The sequence below is a fragment of the Eublepharis macularius genome, chromosome 1 (assembly GCF_028583425.1).
Source record: "Eublepharis macularius isolate TG4126 chromosome 1, MPM_Emac_v1.0, whole genome shotgun sequence".
NCBI classification, from domain to species: domain Eukaryota; kingdom Metazoa; phylum Chordata; class Lepidosauria; order Squamata; family Eublepharidae; genus Eublepharis; species Eublepharis macularius.
In genome coordinates, this window is record NC_072790.1 from 58,534,383 (window position 1) to 58,546,645 (window position 12,263).

Below are 12,263 nucleotides of genomic sequence, written 5' to 3' on the forward strand. Positions count from 1 at the left end.
TACCCTGATATTGCCACTATCACTGAGAAGTCCATGGACTGGCTGTGCAAGTGTGCCATTCTGACCCCCAAGAACAACAAGTCTGCCATAATTAATGAAACACAACTTAACTCCCTCAAAGGGGCAGAAATGGAGTACAGATCTGTGGACTCAGTGGTGCAAATGGATGATGCAGTCCACTACCCTGTGGAGTTCCTCAGCACGCTCAACCCTCCTGCTTCCCAGCCCACAAGCTTCTCCTCAAAGTGGGGGCTCCAGTGATGCTGCTCCAGAACCTCAGCCCACCCAAACTCTGCAATGGTACCAGACTACAAGTGAAAGCCTTCCACAGGAACATCATTGAGGCCACATTGTTCACCGGCAGTGTTCGTGGGGAGTCGGTGTTCATACCACGCATACCATTCATACTATCAGATAACCTCTTCAAGTTCAAGAGACTGCAATTCCCCCTCAAGGTCTGCTTTGCTATGATGATCAACAAGTCCCAGGGGCAGCTACTGAAGGTGGCAGGAATTTACTTGAGGGAGGACTGCTTCTCACATGGGCAGTTCTACGTGGCCTGCTTCAGAGTGAGCTCACCCAGCAGCCTGGTGATCCTAGCACCTGAGGGGAAAACCACCAATGTGGTCTACAAAGAGGTCCATCAGTAGAAAAAAACCCTGGTTGTACGAATTTTTCACTTTATTTATTGTACTACAATCATTTCCTTTTAAAATCTCTTCAATAAATGTTACATTTTGAAATTCACTTCATCGGTTTTCAGCATCAACATGCTTTGCTTTATTCAAACACCTTTGTGAAGCTCAGGTACTATGCTGTTATACTACAAAACCAACTCAACCCCCCCCCCCCAACCAAAAAATGTTACATACCCATAGGTATTATAACTGGATAAAAAGTAGTTAAATACTGTAGCGAAGCACAGGTATCAAGCTAGTAAGTATATATAAACTTAATGGGGGAAAGAAAGGTATGCACAGAACACTTACATTTTCAAAATATGACATCTACAGCTGATTTGAGAGTTAGGAAATGGTTCACAATTCAGTCTCTATAACCATCTCACAAAAATATACTGTTGGAACTTTTAGCTAGCTTTTAGAGGATAATGACAATAGAATGGCAGTTGAACTAGCTTGGGGAATGTATGATGGCAGTACTTCCCTCTTTGTAAGGAACACGGCGCATGACAGTGTCTCCAAGCCTTATTTGCCCGTTCCTTTCCTACCACTGTTGAAAAAAAGTGGCTTCCCTCTCCTGCTTAAGGCCAGTAACAGGCAGTATATCTGTCCTGCTTCGTTTCAAGGCTGCAGCTACATTTTCTTCTTTCTAGCTAGTGCCAACTGAGTAAGAACTTGCCCCAAATGTTAGATCTATCTTGAGGCACATAGATAGAAGATACTGTACACGATGGTAGTTTGTTCCACCCATAAGACCAGCCCTGTGAGTTTTTTTAATAAGCATATATGCAAAAGCCAATTAGATCTAAGCTTGGATTTCCAGGGATATCTGTCTTAGCTATGCACATTTCTTAGAGAGATAAGTCTCAACTGGAAGAATGGTGATCATATCTCTAGAGCTTTTGTTGTTGATGTTAACTCTTCAATACATTTTCTTTTGGTAACTAGAAATCATGGAGGACCCCGAACTGGGGTTCAATCATTGCCCCTGTTCAGTTGTCCTGTCCTCAAACGTTCTCTCATCTCAAGCTGTTGGAGTATATGCCTAATGGGCGAAGCATGCAAGTTGGCTGTTAGTTGCCTTTATGTTCCCACAACAGGGGAAAAGGTCCCAATATAAATTGGGGAACGGGGATGGGCAACACTTGTTACGCACCAAGAAAAGCATTCTGGAGATCCAGTCATGGCTCTCCCAGCAAATTATCACTGCCTACTTAGCCTAGCAACTTGTCATCCTTTGCATTCCAGGGGACACAGTTGATAATGTTCTGATTGATTGAAGCCAGAGTCAGTCTGGCTGAACACATTTTACCAACTCAAGAAAACCTGGCAGCTGTGGCATAAGGAGGGTGGCAGTAAGCCTACTCCCATGCTGGTCCTGTTGGCTCCAAGGATGGATACCTGCTTTGGACCCAACAGCACCTGTTCCCCTCATACCACCCCATTGCAGGTTGCATTGGAACTCTATAGTGGCAGACAGTTGAACTGGCCAACAGAGGCACAAGCGGAGAGTGTCTATGCCCATGTTACTCCCATCAGCTCCAAAGCAGTGCTCTGTGACCCATCTTGAACCAGGTGGCAGTGGCAGGAGATAGTTGAAGGGGGCATCTCCTCCTGTGTTGTCCCTGCTGGATCCAAGGCAGGTTGCAGGAGGAAGCACATGTCTGGGAGGCATGGTCTTCTGTGTCTGCATCCTCTGCTGATCTGGTGCCCCTCAAAATTCTTGAATCATTTGTGTGGTGAATTTGCCCTTTTCATGGTTGCAAGATTATCTGTAGATGGTTATGGCCTGGACAAATTTGTCTTTAAAATTTTAAGAATAGCTCTGGTTTTACTGGCTTGTAAAAACAGCCATAGTAGAGATGTAGTAAACAGTCTCTGCCTGAAGTAGGAATAAGAGAAAGACTTTCATGTAGAAATATTGAATAAACTAACAGATGTAATTGTGTTAATGACAATCTGTATGTTACAATATTAGACAAAGAAAAGTCTAGATTATGTTGATTGCCTAATGTGTCATTCAACCCAACACAAAAGCTGATTCTGTCTAAATTAATTTTCAGGATTATGAAGGCTTATTTTTTCATCCTAATAGAATCTTCCTCAAGCATTTTGCTTTGGAAAGGATAGGATTCATAAGCACAAATTGAGGCTTCCCGACTTTATTTGAAGGGAAGAAAAAGACCTGACCCAGTTCAATGATGCACAGGAGTTTCAGAGGGACAGAAGAGGCCAACCCTTTTATTTTACTAATGCATTCTCATTTTATTAAGTTGATTGCTGACCACCCAGTAAACAATTTGTTAGAGAAAATAGACGCCGTTTCCGTAGCTGCAAATAATTTTATTCAATTTGACAGAAAACTTGACCTCAAAGAGATATGATTTGCCCAATTTTCAGCTGAATATAAATTAGTCTAGATTGTAGACACAACAGATAAAGGAAATTCCACTCAGAGCGCCTTGATTGATCTCGCTTCGTCCTTGCAGTTTGCTCTAATCTGGATAATATGGTCAAATATGTCAGGGGAATTGCATATGGAGGATCTGGCCTCTATGCGGTGCAGTTGTCTTATTCAGGTACTTTCAGATTCTCTTTATCTTATGAAAATGATGTTTACTGTAAGACTCTTATCCTCCAGTTCAATATGCACCTGGGGGGTTATTTTTCTTCACAGTTTGTGTTTGCAAGTGCTTAGTGACCAGGCACTGCATACATTTGAAATCAGATGCAGTCAAGACTGGCTTACTGATGGGAATAAATGTCTTGGGGGTTGGGATGATGGCAGGAGTCCATGTTGTCCATAGAGTTCAGTTGCGGTCCAGCAACATCTGGTCATGTAGGTTCAGCATTGAAGTGTTTCAGAATCTCACCTGGGCCTCAAATCCTGGGTTGCAGTGAAGGTGAGGAGTATCTTTTGTCAGTTGCTTCCATAGAGTGGGCCATGCTTTCAGACTCAAACCTAGCAACTATAATTCATGTTGAGCTACCCTTAAGTCTATCCTGTTGTATTTTATTCGGTATACAGTTGGTTTGGAAGCTTTTGCTGATGGAAGATGCACCATTTTTTTTTCTTACAACGTATGCTTACACACACATCTCAGCTCTTTACAAATAGATTTTCTTTACAATAATTAAAGCAGTGGGAAAAGAGGTAGATTGCCTTCGGTTTGCGAAACTTGGGCAAGACTATCAGTGATAGGATGGCATTTATTCATAGGGTTGTCGTAAGTCAGAAGCAACTTGAGAGCTCATAGTACACACAGTTGAATCACACTCACTGCCATTTACTATCCTCTGGCCTATAAATGTTTTCATAGATGGGCGTTCCTTGGAATTTGGAAAATTAAGTTAGGGGTTCCTCCATGGAAAAAAGGTGGGAAACACTGGACTAAGCAGTAGTTCTATGAATTTATCTTGAGTTTCTATTGTATGGAAAGGACAAAGGTAGAAAAAGCTAGCTAAAAAAAACTTTGGGAAACAGTTTTTGTTATATCTCATTTTGTACAGAAATGTTGATGAACTGTACTGGATGGAACATAGCTTTCCAGCATCTGCTCTGGCTTTCTCTAATGTTGTGGGCATAAGGCATAGCTTAGATGTGGTTGGAATTGGCTCTTGATCTCAGTGACCACCTCATCCTATGCCCATAGCAGCCTCATTACATTTTACACTGCCAGTGAAGTACCAAATAGAGAGAACACCATCCTTCCAGGTCCCTGCAAAATCCAGTTCTAATCTGGATACTTACACATTTTGGATTTGCATATCTTCCATTGAAGATGAAGGGCCCAGTCCTATTTATATAAGCATCATTTATTAATCAAAGAAAAGCAAAGACAAAATATATTTCATTCACAACCAATGCTTCTTTTTCGGGATAGCAGCACTAGAAGCGGGCTGCCGACTTTGGGCTGGGAAGTTCATAGAAATTTGGAAGTAGAGCCTGGGGAGCACTAGGTTTAGGGAGAGGAGGGATCTCAGCGGGATTTAATACCACAGAGTCCACCCTGCAAAGCAGCCATTGTCTCCTGAGGAAGTGATACCTGTAGTCTGAAGATGTTAGGTCTGGAGATATCTAGGCCCCACCTGGAAGTTAGCAAGCCGACACTAGAAGAACAGAGACTTGGAAGCCAAAAGAAAGGGTAGGCCTACATTTTCTTAGATGTTAAGATGAGATATTTCAGAACAAGAATTGGATAAGTTCCTGATAGCTTCAGTTGCTATTTTTGAACTATATGCTGTAAAATATGGCTTCCACCCATAAAACTCTGTTACAGCATGATGTAGCAGCCTTAAACCAGAGATTAAGTGCCTTGGTTCAAAGTCTGTCATTTTAGGCTTCTAATCAACTGTCCATCTTGGCAAGTACTCACTTTGATACTCATATGACTAGTGAGGCAGATTCAAGATGAAAAGAAGTTCTCAGTTCAGAGAGGTGTTTTTTTTTTCTTTAAAAGAGGAATTCATTGAGAACTCAGTGTCCCTTTAGAGATCAGCCTTAAAGTGTTAGCTCACAAGAGCACAGTTCTTGGGAATTGTATAAATCCATTGCTAATGGTGCTTGTGACTGAAACCTGCAGTAGTAGGGTTGTTAATCTCCAGGTGGTGGCGACAGATATCAGCTCCCCTGGAGAAAATAGCTTGAAAAGTGGATTCTATGGTAATATACCCAGCTCCCTCCCCTCCCCAAAATCCACCTCCCCCAAGGTCCAGTACCCTGAATCTCCAGGAATTTCCCAACTTGGAGTGGGCAACACCATGTGGTAGGCTTAACTTTCATCTCATATCAATTTTTTGTTAATAAAATGCTTCCTATGTTGTTTGTCAGACAAATATATATGTTGTTTGTCAGACAAATATAATAAAACAGAGGGTGCTGAATTTTGCATTGTCTGAAATCTGTGGCTTGTTTGAGGCCTTGTCTGGAATGCATTCATTCCAGATCCATTAAGGTATTTGGGGTTGGCTAGAATTAATTTGTTCTGGAGCCCTCCAAGAATTTCCAGAGATGAACCTGGTGGTGCTTCTCACCTTTGTAGAAAGTGGTACAGAACACATCTTTGCTGAACCAATTGTCTGAATATGTTAGCAAGATGCCTGGAATTTCCGTGCAGTTCAGGGTTTTGCTTGCTAACCCAAAGGCTGGCCCAATGAAAGGTAAAGTTAGCTTAATAATACTAAACCATTTTATGGAGAAAGACTGTATTAGTGTGATGTCTTTCAGCATTTTGTGGTACTATCTAATTCCACTACATTTGGATGAAACTACAAATGGCACCAAAGGTGTAGGAGCATATTTACTTCTTGTGTGGTGTTCAGTATATACTGCTTTTGTTGATATCGGCAGAAGCAAATAGCTCTGTAATGTTACAATCTGATGTCCTCAGCGTTCAAAATTGTGCCTCTAGTTTTTTTTTGACTGGCAGAATAAATTTGTAGTCTATTTTAATATAGGAGGTTAATAGTTTAGTCATTAGAAGCAGCATTTTAAAAGACATACCATTTCTTTTGTGATTTCTTTATCTTGGATATTGTGATTGCTCCCCAGTCTTTTTGAACAGACGTCACTTATTGCACTTCACCCTCTGATCCTCCAGTCGATCTCCAGTATTCTTTTAAGCAGAAGAAAGTAGAATGCTGTAATAACATTTGTTGTTGCTGGCACTTCCCCATTTGAACAAAATGGCAAAGATTTATTTGAGATGTGATCTTAAATGTGTTCTATATTTGTACTTAAGTTGAGAGAGCTCTTCATATTCCACCAACAAAGCAGATTCTTTTGAATGAATTGAATTGGGGGAATCAAGGATTTAATTAAAAGCATTTGATATCATTTGTGTTAGGCTTCTGTTTGCAAGTATCCTATGCTCAGTCATGAAAGAGTTAAGTTGTTATTCTGCTTAGTCAGATAGCTAATTAGCATAGGACCACTAAGGCTTCGAGTAAAAGTTCCTGCCAGAGAATCTAGAAATGTCCATTGGATGAGGCAGTTTATTGGGGGCAATTAGCTAGCAACATATACTAAGGTTTTATTTCTCTTTGTTTCAGTCTGCTCAGTATGTTTAGTCTAAGTCTCTTTCCTAGTACCTAGTCTAGCCATCAAGATGTAGTCAGCAAGGCGTTTTTTATTTATTATTTTTCCTACCAATGTACCCTTTTTACCCTATTATGTAGTAAAGTATTTTATAGAGCAGAACCACAGAAGTCTGTCTACTTATTTCCACTGTGCTAATATCATACTCTGCTACTCTGCTTACTTATACATATCTCATGGCTGTTGCACCCCCCCAACAATTTGTCATGTTATGAATTTAAAATAAGATTAAAATTAGCAACAACTTCTAGCCTAAACAAAATAAAAATTAGGTCAGTATACTATTCATGTTTTTTATCATTAGTATTAACGGTGTTAATGAATTTTTAAATATAAGTATGTACATCCAAGGGCTCTTTTACACTACTTGAGTAAATTTTTACTTACTGTCGCTAGAGTTGCCATGTCCCTCCTGGCAACTGGTGGGAGACTTACCCCTGCTGGGAGGGCCTTGATGTCCATGTGCTCATTATTTGTTTCCTCACATTCACTGTCTTCACTAAGAGTGGTAATTTATTGTCAACAGTTCTATGTGGCAGTCCATCCTAAATATGTTTACTTGGAAGCAAGATCCATAAAGTTGAGTGGAACTTATTTCCTAATGGGTATGTTGAGGATTTCAGCCTCACATACATATTTTTCTGTTGTTTAATGTATTATATTTGAACAGGGATGGAGTTTAGCAAGACACAGTTTGCAGAGTTTTGATACAGAAGTGTGTCATTTTCCACATAATCTTAAGCTGGAATTTTAAAAGGTTTATTAATTAAACCCAGTGACTACATTTTCACTGATTTCAAGCTAAAACTAAGCGTTTAAAGTTCTTTTCTGAGGTTCCAGAAAGAGCAGCCCTGGGTCTGATGCGGTTCAAAATTTCCATGCCTTGGAACAAAAAATGGGTAGCACATATCAGCAGGGAAATATACTGGAGAGTTTGGGTGAAATGAAAATACTCAGCATAGGGTGGGGTGACCAAAGTGCAACTCTTAAGAGAGGATAGAACCAGCTAGGCAATGAAATACCTGTGAACAGACATGGGCACGAACCACATTATGAACTTCAAAAACCCACGAAATTGGCGATCGCGCGATTGCGATCCAGCGGCTTGTGATTGCCCACATCAAACGAACCAGCGTTAGGAAGAAGCCTGGTTCAATGCGTTTGGCCGCGGTTTGGGAAGCCAGACAGTCAGGCACCATCAATCAATTCCCCTGGAAACGGAGCTGGGGGAATGCCTGAACTCTGTCTGCGCTCCTTCTGTCGCCCTGGAAACCCGAATGAGAGCCCAGCTTACCTTGATCGGTAGGTCTTCCTTCCAACCATGGAGCTGCAAAGTGGTTATAAGTTGGGAGAAGACACCCGGGGGAGGGGTGTTCTGTAGCCACAGGCACTCCAATCTCATCCCTGCAAAGCCTGATAGGCAGCTCTGACAGCCAAACACAGACCTCCTGCATTGCTCTATGGGACCTCAGCTTATAAAAAGCACTGCGCTCCTAGGCTGGCTTTCACTTTCAGCGATCAGTGGATTGTGAGAGCTGTTGCTTGCTACTTGCTAGCCTTTGGGGAGAGACAGAGAGAGTATAAATTGAGCTTGGATTTTTGTGGGAGTTTCCTGGGGGCCTCGGATTGGAGAGGGTATAACTCCAAGATCCATATTGCAATCTTGACCAAACTTGGGTGCTGGTTGGAGGAGAGCCTACTACACACTCCCTGTGAATATGGGCTCTCTAAGTGCAACGGGGGCTGTTCTGAGCACCACAAACCATGAACCGCGAACCGGTTCGGCAACAGGAAATGTCCATTGCGGTTTGAGACTTCGGGATCGTCATTGGCACCGAACCACGAACCGTAGATTCGTTAAATTTGGTTTGTGCCCATGTCTACCTGTGAATACTGAATATGATAAGAAAAGACAAACAGAACTGATTAAGATTGGTTTAACAGAGGCATGGTATAGCATATTTTCTTGCTTTTGTTAGGTATCATAAAGTTAGATTGTTTCAGAGTGATGTTTTAAAACTCATTTCTAGTTCTAGTTCTGTATGCCTGTGTTGAGTGTGTGTGTTTTTTAAAATAGCAATTTCAGTTTAAAAGTCCCAAGAATCTCTTAGTGTAGTATCATTTGCACTGTCACTAATAATTATAATACTGTTTTCCTATGAACCATAAATAAAATTATCTTTCACATTCTTAGATAAGGTAACTATCATGTGGATACCTGTCCCTATGGTAATTTCTTGTTACTCTTAATATAGTGCTATTAATCTGCATGGCACTCTTCAGGGTAAGCACAAGACAGGTTTCTGCCCCAAGGAGTTCACAGTCTATGGAAAAGAAGCAAAGCAACAAAGGCAAATGTAACTGGGGAAGAATGTATACAAATGCAGTTACTAGGAATTTGAAAAAATTCTCATGTATGTCAACTTTACTCAAACCACAGTGTTATTGCTGGATGAAAGGATTCAGACCTGTTCAATTGCTTGTCAAAGTATACGTAGCAGTATGCTTGTATCATAATTTTTTCTCAATCACATTTCTGTTGCAATTCTATTCTATCTGATTTTTCCATCAACTGTGTTCTTTTTCTTGCCTTTTAATAAAAACATTTCTTCATTGTCTTGGTTTCATTATTTGATGACATGAGATATCTGCTGGGTGTATTCATTTTGGGGGTCATGTCAAGTGTCCCATTGGGAACTGTATTAGTATTGCAAAGAGTGTTGGCTGGCCATGTCTTTGTTAGGCCCATGGATCAGAATGGGTGGCTAATGTTTTCTCAATTGAATATAGCCCCGACGGTGCTGTCTGCTGAATGGTGGGACCTATCTCGGTGTCTGTGGGAAAAGATTAAAAGAAAGTTGCCCTGCTTAAAGCAAAATTAAGACACATTGGTTAACTGAATCAGGTCACATTGACCAATTGAATCAGTGGTGAGTTCCTATCTTGAAAAAGAAGAAACGAAGAATGACATGAAATTGTTCTTTCTGAATGAGTGAGGAGACTGTTTGAAATGTTATCTACTGGCATGTAGAATACAGTTAAGATAGGATTAATTTAAGCCCTCTTTTGCTTTCTCTCTGTTTACCACAGAGAGAGAAGCAAAAATAATTGAGTGCAATGTCAGCTCACTCACTTTCTGGAAAGTATAAACTTTTTTCACATAAAGACATTTGTTTATAAAAGGTATCTCAATTGATAAAACCAATATAAAACAATATAATGCTAGCACAGAAGAGCTACCTAAATCCAAATTTCAGCATTAAAAACTTGGCAAAGGATAAGGCAGGGTTCCTGGCAAAAGAACCCCCAAAGTTCTAAAATATATATATTCATGCATTCCTAGCAGTTATGCTTATTTTTGTTGAGCTATCCACCAAAGGTTTCTTAATGCGGGTTTGGAAGAATTTAAAGAAAGAAGCAAAAGATTAATATCTTTATTTTACAATTAATTTTACATGAATTAGAGAATATATTGCAACTAATTACTAAGCTCTGTTACCCTGATGAAATAGACTAATACAAATGGGGACCTGCAGGTACTTGTGGGGGGGTATCTCATTTCCTCTCCATCATCATGTCCCCTTTCCCTTCCCTGCCACTGTAGCTTCTCCCTCTTTTCCTGCTTCCTTCTCTCCTTCCCACCCAGCTTTGTCTGCCCCCTGTTTTCACCTTTTCCTCTCTCCCTTCTAGCAGCCTCTCCCCTATAGTCCAGTTGCATGGGGCTAGCTAAGCATGGTGGGGAACCTGCAAGGGCTTGCAGGGGGTACTTCTCTTTCCCCTGTATCCCCACACTATTTCCTCTTTCTCTTTCCCTCCTCCTGGCAGCCTCCGTATGCTCACCTTTCCCTACTTCCTTCTCTCCTTCAAACCACTGAAACTTTTACCCCATCTTCATCTATATTTATTCATTTACTTCATTTATATACTGCCTGTCTCCACAAGGGGGATCTACAGCAGCTTATATCATTCTCCTTGCCTCGATATTATCATCACAACAACCCTGAGAGATAGGTTAGACTGAGAATGTGAGTGAATCAAAGTGAGCTTCCACAGCATAGTAGTGATTAGAATCTGGGTCTCCTACATCCTGCACTGAAACTCTAGCCACTACACTACAGTTAGGGTTGCCAATCCCCTGCTAGGGATGGGGGATCCCCTGCTCCCACCCTCCACCCCCACCCCCACTTACCTGGCCAGTGGGGGAAAAGGCGGGGGAATGCACCTCCCAGGGCACACTCCCAGGTCGCACAGTGCACTCCTGAGCACCACAGTAGACTGAATTTGGCCCGAAATGAGCCTGATTCAGCCCAAATCCAGTCTGATTCGGGCCGAATCAGGTCACTGAGGAGCACAGGAGCACTCTAACCCTAACTATATTGATATGGCTGTCTAGCAACAGCCACTGAGGACATCTGGTTAAAGCTACAGGCACTTCTTTTATTACTTGGTTTTTTTTTAACTCCCCATATATTTTTTTTAAGATTTCAGATTTTTCTGCAAACCTGGGGCATTTTTCAGGTGTGTAGGAAGATGTGTCTTGTCTGTTCGTAGCTCCAGTGTCAAGATTTAAGTACCTACGTATCAGGGCCACTTGGCTATTAGAATATAACGTGTTAAGGGAACCGACTAATAGGGTTGCCAGTGCATCTGAGAAAGGTTCCTGTGTTCTTTAATTTATTGATCTGTACTTGTGGTTTACCACATCAGGAGCCACAAATTCACCTTCCGACAAGTGATCAAAGCTGGTAACACTTGGAAGGACTGATGGTAGCCTACTTACCCATCCATACAAGAAATTGGTGCTATCATGGCTAAGAGCAGATATGTGAAGCTAGGAGGCACTCAGCTGGATCCAAGCCTGCATCTGTAGCGTGGGTAATGGACCAAAAGCCAAAATCTTTAGGTAGAATTTTCCTATTTTCGGTACAAGGGCATTATGCTGTAGCAGATCTTCCACTATGGAAAAATGAGGAGCCACTGCAATTATACTGGGCTGTCTCACTCCCTCTTTAATCCAAGCATAGCTTTTTCATACGTTCTCTCTCTCTACCTTTCCTTACTAGTCAGAGCTATCTGCAAGCTGCAAGTGATGTACCTGGTGGTCACAACTTGGATCCGTCAGCAAACTACAATTCCCCCAAGTTCCGATCGAGGAATCAAAGCTATATGAGAGCAGTGAGCACGCTCAGTCAGGCCAGCTGCATCAGCCAGGTTGGAATTTTGGTTTTTTTTTCTTTTTAGCTTTATTATTTTTTTAAACCCTGTAGTTTATCACACCTCCCAATTTTAACAGGTTTTATTTGTTAAGGGACACCAGGGAACTGAAAACAAAGATATTTGAGTTCATGTGAATGGAGTATTAAGGGGTTAAACTATTTCAGATGGCCTCAGGGAAAACATTTGAGTTCAGACTAAAGAGACTGTAACAAGCCATCAGTCATTTGCCTGAACTAGAAACTTTGCATATGTGTAAATGAATCCTGTTT

The 12,263-nt window shown here is 41.3% G+C and overlaps 1 protein-coding gene across 1 annotated transcript in view; it reads left to right on the plus strand.

The window, feature by feature from the left end:
• The window catches only part of DLGAP2 (DLG associated protein 2), a 98,472-nt gene that overhangs the window by 17,364 nt on the left and 68,845 nt on the right, over nucleotides 1-12,263 (plus strand). Inside the window, exon 3 of the mRNA XM_054979527.1 lies at nucleotides 11,841-11,988. Within this exon, the coding sequence (XP_054835502.1) occupies nucleotides 11,841-11,988 (148 nt within the window). The remainder of the gene's footprint in view (nucleotides 1-11,840; nucleotides 11,989-12,263) is intronic.